This window comes from Erigeron canadensis, chromosome 7, assembly GCF_010389155.1.
Source record: "Erigeron canadensis isolate Cc75 chromosome 7, C_canadensis_v1, whole genome shotgun sequence".
In the NCBI taxonomy this organism is placed as follows: Eukaryota; Viridiplantae; Streptophyta; class Magnoliopsida; order Asterales; family Asteraceae; genus Erigeron; species Erigeron canadensis.
In genome coordinates this window covers 2742630-2762477 of record NC_057767.1, presented here as the reverse complement: position 1 = coordinate 2762477, position 19848 = coordinate 2742630, and the positions used below count along the sequence as shown (strand labels likewise).

At 35.1% G+C, this 19848-nt stretch overlaps 2 protein-coding genes across 3 annotated transcripts; both read right to left on the bottom strand.

Moving 5' to 3' along the window:
- Positions 1–747: 747 nt before the first annotated feature.
- On the bottom strand, positions 748–2316 carry LOC122607215 (protein TOO MANY MOUTHS). Its single transcript, XM_043780146.1, has one exon. It carries the CDS (start codon positions 2314–2316, stop codon positions 859–861), a length of 1458 nt encoding a protein of 485 aa, XP_043636081.1. The 3' UTR covers positions 748–858.
- Positions 2317–5210: 2894 nt separating this feature from the next.
- On the bottom strand, positions 5211–19844 carry LOC122608279 (conserved oligomeric Golgi complex subunit 3). Of its 2 annotated transcripts, none has more exons than XM_043781365.1 (25): positions 19750–19844; positions 17180–17263; positions 16983–17090; positions 16189–16233; positions 16029–16103; positions 15414–15509; positions 15120–15197; positions 14160–14245; positions 13826–13892; positions 13660–13722; positions 13461–13562; positions 11888–11992; positions 11683–11775; positions 11340–11428; positions 10661–10880; positions 9809–9895; positions 8934–9050; positions 8790–8822; positions 8614–8700; positions 8477–8539; positions 7116–7232; positions 6870–6962; positions 6559–6684; positions 6349–6449; positions 5211–5563 (listed from the first exon to the last, which is right to left on the bottom strand). In XM_043781365.1, exons 1-25 carry the CDS (start codon positions 19828–19830, stop codon positions 5434–5436), a joined length of 2346 nt encoding a protein of 781 aa, XP_043637300.1. In that variant the 5' UTR covers positions 19831–19844; the 3' UTR covers positions 5211–5433. The 2 variants fall into 2 exon arrangements, with proteins under 2 accessions (XP_043637300.1, XP_043637301.1); XM_043781366.1 differs by having other exon boundaries at positions 8934–9041.
- Between the last annotated feature and the right edge of the window lie 4 nt (positions 19845–19848).

The following is a 19848-nucleotide window of genomic DNA, read 5'->3' as shown; positions in this document are numbered from 1 at the left end:
TGCGATTTTCTTGTTGCGATTTTATGTTTTTTGTTACGATTTTGGTTTCTTGCTGTGATTTTATTAGCTACTTTGTGATAGTCGGAAAAAACTTAGCTATTTTGATAAGATCATAACGAAAGTTGGCTATTGCACGATTTTCTCTGTTATTTATGTTTAATTTTTTTGGTTTGCAATATTTAATTAGAAAGTAAATACATTTTTCTTTTATTAGTTATGATGTTATTTAGATGATTGAACTTAAACATCATAAAATAACAAAAAATAAAGTTCTAATAACTTTTAAAAAGGAAAGTGTTTATGACATCATGAAGAAATTAAATAAAATAAAATTAAACTTTAAGAAATAATTTAGAGCTGATAAATAAGTTATTTTTATAAATGATGATGTCATAACAATTATCTTTTATTTATAGAGAAGATATATATGACTTGTAATGACTCTAGAAATATACTTGTATGAAGTTGTTCTAAGCTTGAAACTACATCAGTCCATTATTTATTACAACATATATATTTTGATGTAACATTTATCGTATGATATACTCCAATAACATGGCTTACAAATTTACACATCATCGTGATTTCTATAATAACATTGAATTAAGGACCAATTCAAAGAACGTCATAAATCATATACGGAGTAACATTTTTTGATGTATATTCTAAAGTATTCCTATATCATGCCTTAAAATTTTCACATTAACATGCTTTTAACAATATTATTGAATTAAAAGGACCAAAATATGTTGAAAATCATATAACATGTATTAATATATATCTTAAAGTGGATCATAGCAAATTGTAAATGTTCATCCAAACTAGAAAAGTTATAGAAAAAAACTATACACTTGTGAATTACAATAATAATAATCCAACCATAGCTATTATTAGTAATTGAATTAAATATCCACTATAACTCCTTGCACTACTTGCAATAGATGTATTAGCCCGAACCAAATCGCCTTCATTTCCTGTGGAAACATGTTGAACCATTTGGGCCGGGCCCGGTTTTGGCATGTCACAGTGATCAATGCCCGAATCTGATAGCAAGCCCAAGTCGCCCCCGAACCCGCTTTGACCATCATAACATAGTCCTAAATTGTTTTGAAGCTTCAACTTTCTTCTCATTTTCCAAACCATTTCTTTACCAAATGGGATTGGCCCGATTAACTCGTTATCATTTAACCTTAACTCACTTAGCCCATTTAAGTTCTTGAAACTTGTTGGAATGGAACCATTTAAGCGGTTTCTATCAAGATGGAGTATGCGTAAATTTGGTAGTTGGGCTATTGATTCGGGCACTGGCCCGTTTAAATTTGTGTCCGAGAGAATTAGGATCATTAAGTTTTTTAACCCTTCAAATACGGTGGTTGAAATTGTTGACCCAATTGGATTGCCATTGAGAATGAGAGCTTGGAGGGAATCCAAGTTATTTAGGGCTGTTGGAATTGGGCCCGAGAGGCTATTGTAGCTTAAATCCATCAAGATTAATGATTTTAGCCCGTTTATGGAAACGGGTATTTGGCCCGTGAGGCGGTTACGACTTAAATCTATTTTCATTAGGGAGTTGCAGCTTCCGATGGTGGACGGGATTGAGCCCGTGAGGTGGTTTTGGTTGAGGTCTAGTATAGTGAGTTGAGGAAAGGTGAAACTTGGTATTGAACCGGATAATTTGTTGCTACTCAAATCTAACGACTTTAAACCTTCGAACCGGCTAAAAGAAACCGGAATTGAACCATTGAGATTATTTTTATGAAAATCAAGAACTTTTAAACCGGTTAAATTACCAAGTTCGTTAGGAATTGGGCCAACATGTCCATTTTCTCTAAGAACAAGAGTTTGTAAAGTAGGGCCCAGTTGGCCTAAAAATGATGGAATGGGTTGTGGCTTATCATCAAAACACCTATAAAAGAACAAGGTTCGGAGATGTGGTAGTTTAGTAATGGAAGGGGAAATGTAGGATCGGGCCGGGTCACAAGTTGGAAAAGCCGTGTCGTCAGATAAAGCCCCAAAAGATAACGAAACAACGTGAAAAACATTGTTTTTATCTGGCATGCACTCGATTCCATGCCAACGACCTCTACAAACATCTGGGATGTCAGTGGCCCATTCGTTACCCGTAGCTTTCATGATGTCGTAGACTGCTTGTTGCTCATGATGGTCGGTTTTAGCCCCGTTGTTGTTCATTGAGAACCCGGTTTGAGGGGCGTCTACAAGAGCAGAAGGGGCCCCTGAATCCGACATAATAACGGTAAATGAAAGACATGTTGGAATGACAAATATGAAAGCTAGGATAGAAAAAACGAGAGTCATTTTTGTTACAAATAATTGTTGTGGCATGAAGGTTTTATATCATTGGTAGTAAAGTAAGTAAAGTGAATAATAAAGGACATCACGAGAAAATTCGGATGTGAAATAAATATGGGGTATGTCAGTAAATGTACTTCACGAGAAATGCACCTTGCTTTCAATGATATTTGTAGCTGTTTTAGAATATTTATATTGGGATCATTGTTTTTTTGGCTTTGTCTACATTTATCTTTACTTTTTATCTTTACTTTCAATCTTGTAAGGGACAAGAGTGTAGGTGGCTTATTTATTGGCAAGAAGTATCGGCAATTCGGCTACACTATAGCACGTGAATCGGCTTGTATCGGCAAACATTGGCAAGAGCAATCGACTAGTTTTGGCCGATGAAAATGAACGTTGGGCAAGGCCACGTGGCCATTCTTGGCATGTGGGAGCGTGTACTTTTGTTTTTTTTTTAAACTTTCCCCCCTCAACTTCTACATATATACAACTTTTTACACTAAAACACATTTTATTCATATTAAAAAAACACATTTACACTAAAAAAACACATAATTAAAAAAGACAATACATGATAAAAACACGAAATACACTGGGTACGATTATTCATCATCATCATTTTTGCTTGACATACTTCCCAAGCCACGGTAAGCGTAATCGTCTAGCCACCACTTGTCATGTTGTGGGCATTTAACTTCCCACGTGCTTTTGCCTTCCCCGCAATTATCATGGTACGATTCGGCCCAAGTGCACTGGTCACCCAACGTATGACCGGCCTTAAAAACATCGTCGACCACACTCTTGAAGTTGTTGATCTCCCCTTGTAGAAATGAAGAATAGTGCTCTTCGTGCTTCGAAACGTTGCGGCCTGACGCTTGTATTGCCTCTACCTTTTGCTCGCATCGTCGTCTTTTCTCCCTCAGGTATCCCATGACACCAAAGAGTTCAGTTTGAAGAAGGGTGTCCTCTTTGATATCAGCCATGATTCGTGTCTTCATTTCATCTTCGGTCAGACAAGGTCGGTGGACATTCTTTTTTGATGAGGATGCCATTTGGTTAGAAAGAATGCGTTTATAGAATGATGAAAATATATGATGAAAATGCAACTAAATTGAGGTCTGTGTTTGTATTTATAGAGTGACAATACAACTAGCCGTTCAGGGACTGGAAGTGTAAATGTATTTGATTTTTTGGCCGTTTGAGGGACTAAAAGTGTAAATATATAAATTATGCCATTGGAGGGACTAAATGTGTAGATATTTGAATTTTGAACGTTAGATGAGCGTCTTGTAGTTCTCTTTAAATAGTGGGTCCTTCATCTGGAACATTATCTCAAACACAAACTTTTAACCATCTAAAAATGTCTTCTTCATCAAATAAAATGACAGTTGATCAAGTGCATGAGGGTATCATGGCTGATATCCTCGACCACCAAAGGGTCAAAGAAGAACTTCTTGTTGTTATGCGAAAACTTAACGAGAAGAAACAATGGTGTCGAGAAGAAATCGATTTACATACAAACCAGGTATTGTACTGATCTTGAGGGCCAATACTTTACTTATTTGCAGGGGAAGATCGATAAGATTACAATTGCTGTGCAAGAAATTGCTTCCGCCGTCATGACTTTGGACCATCTGATCATATGGGCTAAAGCAATGAATAATTTCCGTTGTTGAATTGTTCTGGAACTATCATGTTGTATGTTTTTCTTTAATAAGTTTGTAATGTTTTTAAATTATGAATAAATTTTTGTTGTTATTAAATAGTCAAGTAGTCAAAGGGTCAGGTCGCCTCAAAATCCAACACCTCGTCAACAAAACATCCTCTTCTTTAGTCCAGTGATGAGGCATTTGGATGTGATGAATGAAATGATTTGATAAAGAGATAAAGGATTTGAGATAATATTGTTAGAAAGTATGTGTATGTATATATAGAGGTTGGAAAAGGGAAAAAAAAAAAGTCCAAACGCTCCTAACGTTTGAGTTTCACTAAAAAAAAGGGTAACTCCCAACGTTCACTAGCATCGGCCAAAACTACCCATATGTTTTATTTGTGTTTTTAAGTTTAATGAAAGTTTAGGGTTGATTTGGTAATATATTTTAGCCATAAATTGGCAAGTTTTACACTACAGCACCACATTTGGCAAGAATTTGGCTATTTTTGGCTACACCACTTGTCACATCCATTGACTTTTTTTTTTTTTGCCAAACTTGCCAATTTATCAATTTTGTGACACTACACCCTTGCCCCTAAGTGTCTTGGTCTTTTTCTTAATTTGTTCATGGTTACAAATTTTAATTATACGCATCATGATGAAATAAACATGACAAATCAACTCAAATCCCGACACAAAGATTCCAACCTTTCTCATATTATCATCTTCACTTGCAAATTTGCAATCTTGTAATGTACTTTGGTCCCCTTCTAGCTTAGGTTTGTTTATACCTTTAGTTTTACATTTTGCTTTCAATAGCGTATCAATTGTAAATGATCATCAAAGTTGGCCGTTAAATTAAACATATTGAGGTTTTCTCGAGAATTTTAAGTTTGAATGTCTAATTCAACGTCAATGGAATCAATACTATTCACTCACAGAGTGTAACACACACAACTATCTGTATATGTTACAAACTTACAATCACTGATGTATTCAGAAATCAATTAATAATTTTACAGAGAAACAGACATGGAAGATTTAGGAATTAATGAATATAAGTTAAATACGTAAGTTAAAGTATGTAATCAATCGACAACTTTCTTCGAGTATCGAAAACAAAATTCTTGACAAATTTAGTTGATGATGCATATTTTCAATTAACTCTAGTAACATACTTTTAATCTGTATTTATTTAGATAATAATAAGATCATATCTTCCGCGATGTCCACAATCAAAAGATAAATGAAAGCTAAAGTTATCCGCAATCACTGGAAAATATTTGTTCATTCCAACAAACCATCAAAGGGAAATAGCCCATAACCTAATAAACATCACAAACAAAAAATCAGATGATGTACGAAGCCTAACAAATCATACACCATCTTATATGTTCTATCGAATTTCATGTAAACTTTTAAGTTTTTCGGTATTTCTATTATAACATTTGCAATATTATCAAAACCTATACGAGGTTGTCGAGCTGTGCTTGCAGGTCTTGCATAGCTATCATATTTATGTTGTTCATCTCCTCCTGAGAGTACTCCTTTTTTAGCAATGACTGTACTTGTTCATGGGCTTCTATGATATTTGTCCTGCATCATCACAAACTATATAAGATACTTGAATACAGTATTCCATTTCCAAGTTTGATATCAAATGCTCGAGAAGCATCTTGTAGACCCAAATAAATATCTTAATATATTTTAGTGACACTAGGGGACAAATAAGATTAGCTTGAAATCTCCAAAAAAGCAGAGCATGGAAAAATGAAAAATGTTGCATACAAAAGAAAATTAAAAAAATTAAATAAGCCACACAATTCACAATTTCTGATACAGCCTGCCCTACTAGAAGTGAGGTTGAAATAGGTATTCCACGGATGAGGATGCTCAGAAGTTGGAATCAGCTTTACTAGTAAAGTTGGAGAAATCCTTACCTTTAAATTAAAATTAAGGGTCAAGATATAAAAATCTTCTTTGAATCTTGATTTTAATCTAAGGGTCAAAATCCTCCAACATTACTAGTAAAGTTGCATTTAACTTTAGAGGATCTCATTCCGTATTCCACACAGACTGAGTTGACCTGTAGCACTTGTTTTGTTCAATTTATAAAATTTCGTACCAGTTAATGTACTAAACATGATTTCAAAGACTAATGAAAAAACAATCTCTTTTCATTTTGTTTTGTGTGTAAATAAAATGATTCAGTAGATGGTAAACATTTAAATACACCTTGCCACCCTGGGGAGAGTTTTAATCTAGTGGAGATTAACTTATAATCCACTTGAATCATTTATAAATCTTTTGATGATTTCAAGTCCACGCATTCTACATTGCAACTCTTACAGGAACTTGAGAGAATGTGAATAACATCTTACTTGATTGGTTTGAAAAGTATTGCACGTGTCGATGGATTTTGCAGATAAAGCTTCATTTTCTCCATCACTCTTGGCAACTCATTCTGCATAGTTGCATTCACCTGTATCAATCAAGTATAAGTTTACAATCATATAAAGTTAGAGATCTTAGACAACCATCTTATCAAGGCCCTACTCAGGACAGTTGAAGTTACAAGCAACTTAGCATACCTTCTGGACAATTTCCGCAACCTTATCCGGTGTAGCAAAGGCTTGATCCTTGAGTGCTTTTCCCATAGGTGACTCTAGCTTCTGATTTTGAGCACCAGATGACAATGCACCTCTGACTGTTGTCACCTTCACAGAAATAATGAAAACAATGAGTGTTTCATAAATACATCCACATCTTTGGTTTGTTGACATAGGAGACGAAAATGGCATATTCGCATGGACATCTGGCTAATAAGTGACTTGGCGCACTAGCAAGGGAGTTGTATAATTGTTTCCCTCCTGAAGACAGACGAAAAGTGAAGATAACTAACCTTTGCAACAAAAGAAAGCATGGGATCTACTACTGACTTGGTGACTGACATGATAAACTCCTCACATGTTGTTTTAAGATTTTTCTCCAGTTCCTGCATGTAAAGGATAAAAGGAATAAATTTTAAAAGCAAAAGTTGGAGAAATGCAAGAAGCAATATAAAATACTTCACCTTCTTACAAGCATGCATACTGGAAATCCCAAATTATATAGTAAAGTAGAAATAATCAACTAATAAGTTGGATACCTTCTTTGCATCAATTTGACTTTCCAAAACTCGAGGGGACAGTGTCCTAGCCAAAGAAGAAGATCTTGACCAATCAAATAACGAGGTCTGACCTCTAAGAATACGTCTAAGATGCTCCTGCACAAAAAAATAAATAAGCAAAAGTTTTCATACCCTCCTTGTGGTACATATAAACAGCATAAGAACTTTAAAGGATGTAACAGGCATCCAGGTTGATAATACTGTATATGCAACTTTGAGCTGTCTACCACTTGTTCAAAGAATTTAAGACATCATTGTTGCAGTAAAGTTGATAGAATTCCCAAATTAAACAATGGAAATATACGGCTTAGATCTCTGGAACTGAAAAGAAACACATGATAAGGCCTTTTCGAGAAGGCAAATCTCAACAACAAACATACCAGTTTGCTAATTAAAATAACATCAAAAACAAGACAAAGAAACTAGACACAAGAAAAGAACATTTAAAGGTGAGGTTTGATGAAGCATTTATGTCCCTCCAACTTTTGAGCATCCTCATCTTAAATTTGCTAGACTATATACCATCCTAACCCCTCTATCTCCCCATACTCTGGATCAGGTTTGAATGGGTCAAATCCAGACCCATAAGTGATGTAAAGCTGCTCCATCAAGTTTCTTTGGGCTTACCCGGTTTCATTAGATATTTTTCGCTTTGATAAACTTTCATAGGGGCTGGGTATGTATCAAAAATCTTATCATGAAAAAAATCATACATTTAGTTACAAAATTATTATCTTCATTGCTAAGATATCCACTCACAACATCGGTTTACCAGTTAAGTGCATAATGTATCATATCTATAGGCAACTGAAACTCTAATCATACATTTAGTTACAAAATTATTATCTTCATTGCTAAGATATCCACTCACAACATCGGTTTACCAGTTAAGTGCATAATGTATCATATCTATAGGCAACTGAAACTCCTGGAGTCCTGATGCACCAAAAACTAGAGGTTCCTCTAGAAAAATTAAAGTGAAGTTGGTGTTTAGAGATACTTGGATTATATAAACTAATGAACAGGCATGTGAATGCATAATAATCAGATAAAATATAAAGCATCCCTAACATGCAGAATACTTATGCCGGTAGTATATAAGAAAAAAGATATCAGGCATATAATAGTCTTTCAAATGGTAAAGGAGGTGCGTGCATTTTTCATATCACCATTATCCATATAATTGACTTTAAAAGGAAGTAATATATGTATGCATAAAACAAACAAAAATTCAAAACACAAGCAGGTGACTAGGTCTGAGAGCTATAATAATGAAATATAAAAGTGGATGTATGGATAAGAAGTGTCCAGATAAAGTAGATGTTCAGAAGGATACTAACCAACAAATGAGAGAAATCCAATTCCTTATGTGTGACTGAGAATTCTATGTCAAAAGGTGCAATCTGATAAGACGTACCCAAACTTAGTGGTAAAAATAAAAACTAATTGCACATTGATAAGAGTGACAGGTTAAGACCTGTTCTCTCAAGATAAGAAGATGCTTGATAAGAAAGAGTTGTCCATCCATTTGTGACGATCTTTTTGCAACAAGTTTGCTTGCTTTCTGCAGAAATTATACCATAAACTTAAAAATCGCAAATTTGAATAAATGTGTATCTGCATAAAAAATATAAATTAACGCAATACACTTACTTGAATGGACAATGAGCAAAACTCAACTGCTTCCTGAAGGATAGAAAAGAAACTTAAATAAAAATAACATATATTGAAATGATGAAAACTTATGGGATGTCGATAACGCACAGCTTAAGAAGTCTAGAAGGAGATTGTTAATACCTGTGCCAAGCCAGTAAAAACTGCTTGCTCCAAACAATTATATAATTTGGAAAGGCATGATACAGTTTTTTCCAGTGGAGGGTACCAAGTCTTGAAAACATCTGCACTCTGATCAAGCTGCAAGGTGAATGTACAATGCAGAAAAACAATAGCATCTATATTAAAATGGAACAAATAGGTAAATGCAAATTAACTCTTCATCCTGCAAAGAAGGGCATAATAAATAAACCTTGACTGTAATAAATGGCTCACAATCTGACCAGTGACACAAATAATCCAAAATGATGAATCATGACCAAAGCCACCCCTTTAGATTCTTATTTTCTAACCAATCACACCCTCCCACACCAACCATCCCTCCCTTTCCCCTCTCACTTTGACTTTGTTTCTCTCTTCTCCTCCCATTCTTTATTTCTTTTGTTTATTTGTAGAAATTTCAAATACTATATATTCGTATCTTTAATTTTACAAACCTCACATTTTATTAAAAGAGAACTTTATCAAGAATAAGATATATTTAAAATATAGATATGATCCCAATCATAGACAATAAGAAACTATATGTTGACATCAATTTATATTTGATTTTGTGATACAATTACTTTCATCAAAAGTAAGTAAACTCTTTTGCTTATCTAACCAGGTGACTTATTTAGCTGTCTAACCCATGACAATAAAACACAATCACAACAAAATGGATAGTCAAAGATGAACCATACAATCCATATTACATAAAAAATAGAGAACAAAGAAGAGATAAGACCCTTTAGCAAGAATAATGGCATTAATGAAAGAAACTGAAAAAATAGAATGGAAAAGATACAAATACAATTAAAGAACTAACAAGAAAGTGAAGATTTGAGTTGAGAGCTTACAGTACTATGATCAGATTTGGTCTCAGCTAATTGTTCCAGCTTTCCAGGGTAATCTAGATCTTCATCCAGTGGAAGATAATTTGCTATCTGAGATGGACATACAAGAGTATTCATTTAGCAGAATTGCTCATCCAATCACAAGATGGTACAGTTTCAGAAATAGTATTAAGTGTAACATTCTTTGTTTGGTCCTTTAAAGATCGTCACTTTCTTAGAAAGGAAAGCCTTTTTCTGTCATTTTCTGAAAGTTAGGAGGGCCTATCCGCTAAAGGATCATTGATTTTTCCGCAGAAAACTCTTAAAAATCTTCCATTGAGTGTTTATCACTTTATCATGTTCGATGTAAATAATGTTTTCTTACAATGGCACTACAGATTCTGCAGAACAAATTCTACATTGAGGATCAAGCAATGAAGCAGCCAGCCAAATCATCTAGAGGCAGGATCATTGGTTTTTCTGCAGAAAACTCTTAAAAATCTTCCATTGGGTGTTTATCACTTTATCATGTTCGATGTAAATAATGTTTTCTTACAATGGCATTACAGATTCTGCAGAACAAATTCTACATTGAGGCTCAAGCAATGAAGCAGCCAGCCAAATCATCTAGAGGCTTAGATAGTGCAATTGCTTAGGTTTGTACATCAAGATTTTCTAAAGAGAAGCCACTAGTTTTTAGAGGAACCAAAAAGACTTGTTGTTTAAAGGAACACTGGGTACTACAATTCTTTGCAGTTTCTCAGTTTAATTATCTCAGAAATATAAAAAAGGTAGGCTGTATCATGCAAGTTAGATCAATAAAAGTAAGAAGAGATTAAGGAAAAATGCAACGTGTAAGTTAAATACATGACATACCTCATCACGGATGTGTGTTCGAGCACGGAAGGTTAACCTTTCATGAATATCGGCCAGAATTCTGTCCAGTGTAGGGCGTATTCCGGCCAAAGATTCACTTCTTCTGCTGAGATGTTCTCCTATAACTTCTATTTTAAGAATATCCACAAGTTCACAAAGAACATCTAAATTCGCTTCATGAATAAGCTTTGGTCGCAGTGTATCGTACAAGTAAGTACATCTGGAAAACAGTTAACTAAATGAGAGACATGTGCATGGATCCTTTGCATACAGCACCATTGCTAATTACTTCTTTGAGCTCAATAGTATAAGAAGATATAACATGATGCGGGTTAATTAGACATCTGAACTTAAAAAAAATTTTCAAAAGATATTCTTAAGCGTTATCACAGGTGAAATTTCAGGCTGAAATAGCACTGTTGATTGGCCTAGATGACAACAGCATAAGTTCATTGCGAATGCCTGATTGTCAGAAGACAGTAAAATATTCAAAATATAAAGTATATGTCACCAAATATTTGTTAAATACGATGTCAGCGTAGCAATATTCTGTTATGACTTTTATCCTGATTCGATTAGGTAAGAAAACAGATATAAAAGATTCCATAGACATTTTAAGAATGAAAAAGATGACAAATATAAAACAGGCCAGGAATAAAAGTTCTGCAGCAGAACTTACAGAGGATACACTAAAGGAGCCAAACTTGAGATATCCTCCGAGGTTGATGGAAAGAAATGGTCAAACAGTTGGTGCTCCAGCTGACAAACCTGTAAAAGATTATTTAGAAACAAAGAATTGGTAAGCAAACGGCAAGAAAAAAGTTAAATTCGTGCTGACTACCCTTCAGTATACACGAGAAGTAATGGAAATAGACAACATTGTCCAGGGAATATCTTTTAGTAATCCTTCAACTGTATACATCAATATGATAATAAGTAAAAATAGATGAAAAAAGTGACATATAGATGAGGGTTACCTGAATCAAAACACTAATAGCTAATAAGAGAAAACCAGGCATTACCTGCATCAAGTACGCACATCCAGATCTGGTTAATGAAGGTAAAGTCTCCTTTTTGGAATACTCTGTAATCCTTTGCGATACTATGCCTTTTACCTAGATGACATATAGAAGAACATTTGCAAATGCATCAGAAAGAAAACTTGATACATGGACCGATATTATTATACATATACAAGATGTGAGAAATAAACGTAAATCAGCTCACCAAAGATAGCCGCTGTTCACAGTATATTCTGTGACATTCTGAAAGAATTTGAACATACTCTTTCCTTGAAGATCTTCTTTCGATTTCCTCTAGTATCGGTTTAAGCTGCATAAGTAGCTACTATTAGGTTCATTCATCTATTTAATTAAACTTGAAGTTGATTATCATACTAACTGACTCTCTTATTCATCCTTATGCCAATAATACAGGGGGAGCAGTGATGATCGTAACCACCTTAAGGATCTCCACTTGTTAGTGTATGCCATCTTACTTTCCTTATGGTACTACCATAAGTTCACAAGAAATATATTTCTTATGCAAAAACACAGTTCATTATAAGTGGTTTATGAAGGTAACTGGTTAAACACTACTCCGATTCACAGTTTTAGACACTTAAATGGAGATGTTAGCACTTCAGGCTTCGAAGGTTCTCATTCTCTGGCATAATATCTTACACTTGTGACTTGTCCTTATTCAATATCAAACATCAGATTAATAAGCAAAACTCTTAGAATATTCTGAAGCTTAAACAATCCCACTCTTCTAACGACAAAAACAAATTATATGATTCATAAGCAGTGTTGTAAGTAAATATCAGTGATATCGGCCGATATCTCGGTATCGGTCTTGGGATCGGCCTCTCAAGGAGACGAAATGGGTGGGATCGGCTCAAATATCGGCCAAGTCTAGTGAAGCATGGAATATCGGCCAAATATCGGAATCTTGGTCATAACGGTCAAATATCGGCCAGGATCGGTCAAACTTGGTCAAGGTCAACAAAAGTGTTTTTTTTTATAGGTCTTTAAAAGAAACCCTTTTCCAATTAAACAAAACCTCTATGTAGGGCTGCCAACGAGCCGAGCTTTTATCGAGCAACTCGATCGAGTCGAACTATTATCGAACTCGAGCTCGAGCCCGAGCCACAAAATCAAACTCGAAATAATTATCGAGTTGAGCTCGAGCTTTACATAGCTCGACTCAAATACTTATCGAGCTTTTCGAGCTTTTAATATATTATTTATTTATATGTATTTATAATACTTTAATAGTCAAGTCCCGTCGAGCTTTTAGAGTTTCGAGCTGAGCTCGAGCCATATTTATTGACATAACAAGCTAAGGTCAGGCCTTTTTCGAGCTTTTCGAGCTCGAGCCATATTTTACTATACCGAGTCGAGCTCGAGCCTACATACTGAAAGCTCGTCGAACTATCGAGCCGAGCTCGAGCCTACCAGTTTTTCTTCAAGCTGAGCTCGAGCCCTGTCGAGCTCGAGCTCGAGCTCGGCTCGGTAACACCCCTACCTCTATGTTTAAGTTTAAAGAATTATGTTAATGTTTTGAGACAATTATGTTTAAGTTAGAAGTTTCGTAGATATTTTTAATATTCTATTACATATAATTTCATAAATTATAAGTTTTGTTTATAGAGTACCCAATCCGATATCTCCCCGATTTTTCAAATCCCGTCTCCCCGCCTCGCCGATCCAATCCCGATCCACGAGTTCTACAACCTTGTTCATAAGCCGACATAAATTCTTGAGCTACTACAAAGAATCTATAGAAAGAAAGATATTACCTCACTTGCAGCTGCCTTAAAACGAACATAAATGATAGATGCCTCCACACCCTCAGAAACAGCTGCTTTGTTGCCACCACTACCCCGCAGGGCTGTTTGGACCTGCGAGCCAAAAAAAAAAAAAAAACATTTACTGTTAGCATTTCCATTCTAGTAAAATATAAGTGCATCAACATTTCAATAGAATTAAATGGTTTACCTGAGAGGTACTACTTTTGAGTACAGAAAGAACATGAGCACGTATCATTCCTAGGGCCCGAGACTGTAATTTCATAAACTCGTTATAATCTTTTGATCGTACAATCATAAAGGAAAACCAACTTGGGGAATAACTTAATATTCAAAAGGAATGATATGCTACATACTTGAAGCTGACGAAACTTGACCAGATAAACACTGGACTCCGCATATTGAGAATTGTTTTCGACATATCTGAGTATCCCACAATACTAATGATTAACACATGAAAAGAACAGACGAACAGTGATCATGAACTAAGTACAATAAACATGTGATGAAGGGAAGTTCATTGGTTCAATGCTATACAGAAGTTCAAATTATAGTTTCCAGCAGAACAGTGTTCACCTAATCAAAGAGCCTAGAATTTGCATTGAAAGGGGAAAGGGAAGGAGGGGTATCGAATCAGCTAAGATTTACAAGCTTATGCATAAGACCTGGTATCATAAGCAATTTACTTACGAGATGCACTCATCAAGCTTTTTAAGCTGCGTAAGAAAGTTTTCGCTTGTGACATTTGTATTTGAAGAATGAAAGCTTGTAGCCACCTGCACACACATAGTATACCAATACATGAACCATCAGAACAACAATTTGTAAAGACTGACCTTAACAAAGCCAGTAGTAGAAACTAGTTAATGTAGGCTATAATATATATATGTATATATATATATATGGGGATGATTATATAAGGTTGTTAGGTACCTAAGCTTAGGTGTGGAACACTCACATATGTATTTTTTAATCCATAAATTTTTTTTTTTTTTTTTTTTGGGGGGGGGGGGGGGGGGGGGGGGGGATATTAAAAAATTAGTATGTGAGGGGTTCCACATCTAACCTTAGGTGCCAGACAGCCTTAAATATATATATATATATAATTAAAATGGTCCGATATTCAAGGGTCATTAACAGGAACAAGAATCTCCAACAGCTGCTGTCTATGTCCAGATTACTAGGGTGCTTGTGCTCAAGTGATTAGTATCCTATTCAACTCTTGTCTTCTTGTGCACTTCAATTTACAGCTACCAATCCTAAACACCTCACTTAGGTACTAGTCACCCACTCACCCCTTACAAAATTGTATGAAGGACTGCTTTGGAGAATACCAAATCATGCCAACTAAATTAGTATCAAGAGACTGTTCCCGAATTTTAATAAAGTTGCACCATACTTGTTTAAAATACCAGTTTCAAGCTAATCATATGTTGCACATGACAAAAATGCTCTATAGAAAATTTAAATAAACATATGAGATTATAGAATCATGAACTTCTAACAAGAAATGATTAAAGAAAAGCATAAGAATGTGAAACAATTATTGTCCTTTTGGCATGTAAAGAAACTACTTGACTCCCAAAGGGTTTTTTAGACCTAGGTTGACAGTTACAAGACGCAAACTTTGATCCGTAAAACTGAACTTACATTTTCTAGTTCATCAAAATAATTGAGTTTACTGCGAAGAGAGTCTGCAAACTCAATCAATCTTTGCTTCTCGATTACCTGCAATACAGAACGAACTGATTACCCTAAATCTCAGATGTGAGTAAAGTAAGTTATATGCCGATCAGAATTGATATTACTTATAAAATGAAATAGTTAAAGCTCAAATGTGTTTTAACAGATATCAGTGTATCACCATAACTTTGCATTATAACACGTAAACATGAAAAAGAAAACGTTAAAACAAGCTTCAAGGTGAAACCAAGCTGGACCCACCAATCGGTCGCATGCATCATGAAGGGTTTTGGTTTTTGTTGCAACTACTTCATGCTGCATTTGTAATTCGTTGAACAAATCAAGGGTTTCATCCACCTGAAAAGTGTAGTGGTTAAGTTGAGAGTCTACTATAGTATCCTAGAAAAAAAAACTAAAGTGAGTTTTTACAAGGTTGTAAATATCGGTTTCGGTATCGTATCGGCCAACCCCCGATATGCGATATATCGGATACCCTAAATTGTGAAGGAATTCATCTATATATATATATATATACTAACAATATATACAATTTGACATAACTTTACATACCTTTAATCTTAATTACTATGTTATGAAGCAAATTTTACATACCTTTTAAACTTAAAGTCAGAAACCCTATTTTTGGTTTATAAAAATAAAAAAAAGAAAAAAAAAGTCAACTTTTTTGACTGATAATGACCGATATTGACCAACATTTGACCGAAACGATAAGTTCAGCCGATAACCCATATATCGTATCAGTTGAAGGCCGATATCCGATATATCACCGATATATCGGCCGATATGGCCGAAATTTGCAACCATGAGTTTTTACATGGAAAACTGAAGACGTGACAAAGTTACGGGAAAGTATACCTGCTGAAGAATACCATCACATATTTGTATCCTCTCGGTTAACCTGGTAACGTATTGCTGATACTTCTCTTCTGTCTATGATATAACTTAAATCAGATTCCTAAGTGATAACCAGGATTGCCCCAAGATAAAAAAGAAAAGAAGAGAAAATGCTACTAACCTCTGATTTCATTGCTGCTTCAAGATCTGTAAACCATTTGTAAAACTGTATAAAGGTCAATTAGCCATTCATTAAGTCTTCAATAAAGTACCCTAACATTCAATTTACAAACAGTATCTGCCATTCTGCGAGCTTTCTATACTTTAGATTAAAGATGATGAAAGCTTACAATTTTGATCTCACATTACTACTATAACAAATTTTGGTGTCGATATCACCTAGGTTTGGATACTTGAAAACTTAAACGCATAGACCAAACTAAATCACACAAAAAATGAAGAAAAGGGAGAAAGAAGACATGAAGCTTGATCAGCTTCGTAACTTGGGCAAACTCAGGTCTTAAATAGCCAGGCCTTTGTCAGTTTGTCTACTGTACTTATTCTTAGCTTCATAAAACGCATATTTCGAGGCCACTATAGCATGTCGTTTGCCACCAGCTACTTCAATGCACTCTTAAGCATAGCAAGATTTTATATTTTAGATCAACAAAGCTAGGCTAAGAAAGCTTATATTTCCAGATCTGAAGAGCTTGTTCATCAATCTAACTTTGGTTCACATGAAAGTCTTCTATCAAATGTAAGCTCCTCTTAAACAATATAGCAGACACCAAGGACCCACACCTATAGACATATGTAAGCATCCCAGAGCACGACTCACAATAATCAATCATTACGCTTTCAAGGATTCCTCCCAAATAAAGTATACATATGATGAGAAGCATATACACAGATAGAGAGTTGCATTCAGCATGAAACTTGGATAACATAAATGGGAGTAGACACAATGGGCCATACCTGGTTTGTATTGACCAAAACACCATCTATTTCTCCAGATTCTTCCACAGTCCCAGGCTTTGTAGAAATAGATAAACCATGATTTTCTTGTGCAATACTTTCCTGCGACTGTAAATCAAAGTATTGATTATATCAACATATTATACCATAGACATAATATGCATTCAAGTAAGTGTCATGTACAAACAAGATCTCACCAACTTGGAAGGAAATGGCCGCTCCACAATTGCATCAGATAGTGCTTTAATAGCTGCTGCTTGTTGCTCAGTCAATGGAGCATTCTATCCAATAAAACAAGCACTGGTTAACCACCCGCCTAAAATAACACACTATTCTTGCGGGTAGCATGAACTTATCTAAAGCAAAATGCCATGTCACACTAACATGTATGTAACTACATCTCTGCTCTTCACTTATTTGGTTACTACGTAGGTTGGTTTATAATTGAAAATGCACAAACCCAAACCACTAGAAATAATCACTTACTTTATTTCTGGTTAATGACCAAAACCTCTCAGAAAGTATCCTTACATCAGTCTTGTGGACATTAGTAATGAACTAACAAAAACCTTATTTTCTCGCCCCTACGCCATCACTTACTTTATTTCTGGTTAATGACCAAAACCTCTCAGAAAGTATCCTTACATCAGTCTTGTGGACATTAGTAATGAACTAACAAAAACCTTATTTTCTCGCCCCTACGCCATCACCAATTATCATCTTTAACATGTTGGTCCCAGTAGGATCAAGAACATGTAATATGTATTTACTTTTGTATGTTGAATGAATAGCTGTTATTACATACTTACTATATGTCTTCCACATATGATCCTATATATACTAGTTGAATGGTTACAAGTGAACCATTGTATACTTTAGTGGTGGTGTTTGGTGTAATCATCACCCTTTCCTACAATTTTGTCTATTTACCAACCATTGCAACTTTTCAAGTTTGATCTAATTACATAACACTACATTCTGATTACATACTAATATAATCTGCCTAAGTCTATGTTTTTAACTATGTCAATGGTTAACTTCCAACACAATATACATCGAGTGGCTCGCATCAGTCGTATGTTGTTCGTTATCTTATTTCTCTGTTCATATTTCCTAGACTGCCTCATATTTGTACCAGATCCTTCAGTTTTAACCACGGGACCAAACATCTTTATTTCCCCTAGCCTTTAAACTCTTAGACAAATCTTTAGCAGTCGTTTATATAAGTTAAACCACCAACACTAGAGCACCCAGAAGTTGTTAGTTGTTACATAACATTTCTGATAACATCCCCTTTGTATTTGACTCGTTGGAATCCATTGCCTTTAATTATACATTCCATCACCATGACCCAATCATTCAAATGTTTTTCAAACATTCTGCAGCTTCCGCCTTTCAACTTCCAAATAAAAATATCATTGACGTTATAACTCTTAAGTTTCATCAAAACTAAATTTCTTAGGGTTTACCACTCACAGCATTACATATCTCCCTAAAGACTTTAAGCCAGAAAAAATAGTCTTTGAAAGTTTTGACTTAAGCTAAAACATACAAAATTTTCCAAACACAATACTCTATTTGTATTAAATGGCATAAAGATATAGAAATCATTTCATTAAACTGTACAGTATCTGTTCTTACGGTTCTTATTCTCTCGGTGTTTTTACATGAATCAAACCCATCACACACATACTACAAACCGTTAAACTATAGTAATATCAAGATCGATAAACTTTAACTTTGATATCCTATTCTCTATAGCATTAAACTGTTCAACTTCACAAATAATCTTCAAGTTTCACCAACCAATGCCAATTTCTATACATATACATACATATATAGGGGTGGGTTAGATTAAGGACTCCTTATTTTAGGGACTGTTAGGGTCTCGATTTAGACCGTCCATTTTCATCAGATCTAATCACCACTGATCATCTCCAGCGACATCTCTGGCCATATTCATCTCCGGCGAGACTTACACATGTGTAAGTAAGTACAACTGTGTAAGTTGAATAAAAATTATGATTCGGAGTGGGCTTCGCCCTTAAGGATATTCATAAACCAAAGTTGGTGGGAGTGATAGGTCATTGAGGGTGATAGGTCATAGGGGTGACCGGTGATGGGTGATCTACCTAAAAAAAATTGTACTTAAAACATGTGTAAGTTACTTACACATGTGTAAGTCTCGCCGGAGATGGTCGACCTCGCCGGAGGATCATGGTGGTGGTCGGAGATGATCATGGTGGTGGTGGTGGTGGTCAGAGATGATGGTGGTGGTGGCCGGAGAAGGAGTCCCTAACGGTCCCTAAAATAAGGAGTCCCTACGAGAGCAAGTACCCGTGCGTTGCGGCGGTAAAATGATGAGGGTGATAGGTCATAAAGTGTGATAGGTCATAGGAGGTTATATGTCATAGAGTGTCATAGTCAAATGCCTTAGTCGTACGGGCTCCACACTCGGATTTAAAAATTCGTCGAAAGTATCTCGAATGACATCTCTAATGAAAGAGCATGAAATTTTAAGAACACCCATATAATTTTTATATTTTATCGATGTACAGTTTTTAAGATAAAAGATTTTGAAAGAATTAGAGGAATAAAATGATTTATGGAGAAGAGAGAAAGTTGTATGCATTGATGTATGGTACATTATGCATTAATATGTGTCTATTGTTGAATTGAATGTTAAAAGTTGAAAAGTGAATTTGCTTTATAATATATAATATAGTATATAGATACATAGAGAGAGATATGAAAAAAATAAGAGAACCTGTTCCCAATTAGATACAAAGTTATAGCCTCTAGATACAGCGTCTGTATTCGGAACACCGGTTCGTGTGGCGCTACTCATTTCCTTATCAGTTACCTG

Bases quoted from the DNA above. Each gene is read 5' to 3' on its own strand.
- LOC122607215 (XM_043780146.1), bottom strand. From the start codon at position 2,316: ATGACTCTCGTTTTTTCTATCCTAGCTTTCATATTTGTCATTCCAACA.
- LOC122608279 (XM_043781365.1), bottom strand. From the start codon at position 19,830: ATGAGTAGCGCCACACGAACCGGTGTTCCGAATACAGACGCTGTATCT. The intron at 7,233-8,476 runs GTTAGTATCCTT...TTTTTTGTGCAG, and splicing joins TGGATTTCTCTCATTTGTTG to GAGCATCTTAGACGTATTCT. The intron at 6,685-6,869 runs GTTAGTTATCTT...ATTTCTGTGAAG, and splicing joins TGCTTTCTTTTGTTGCAAAG to GTGACAACAGTCAGAGGTGC.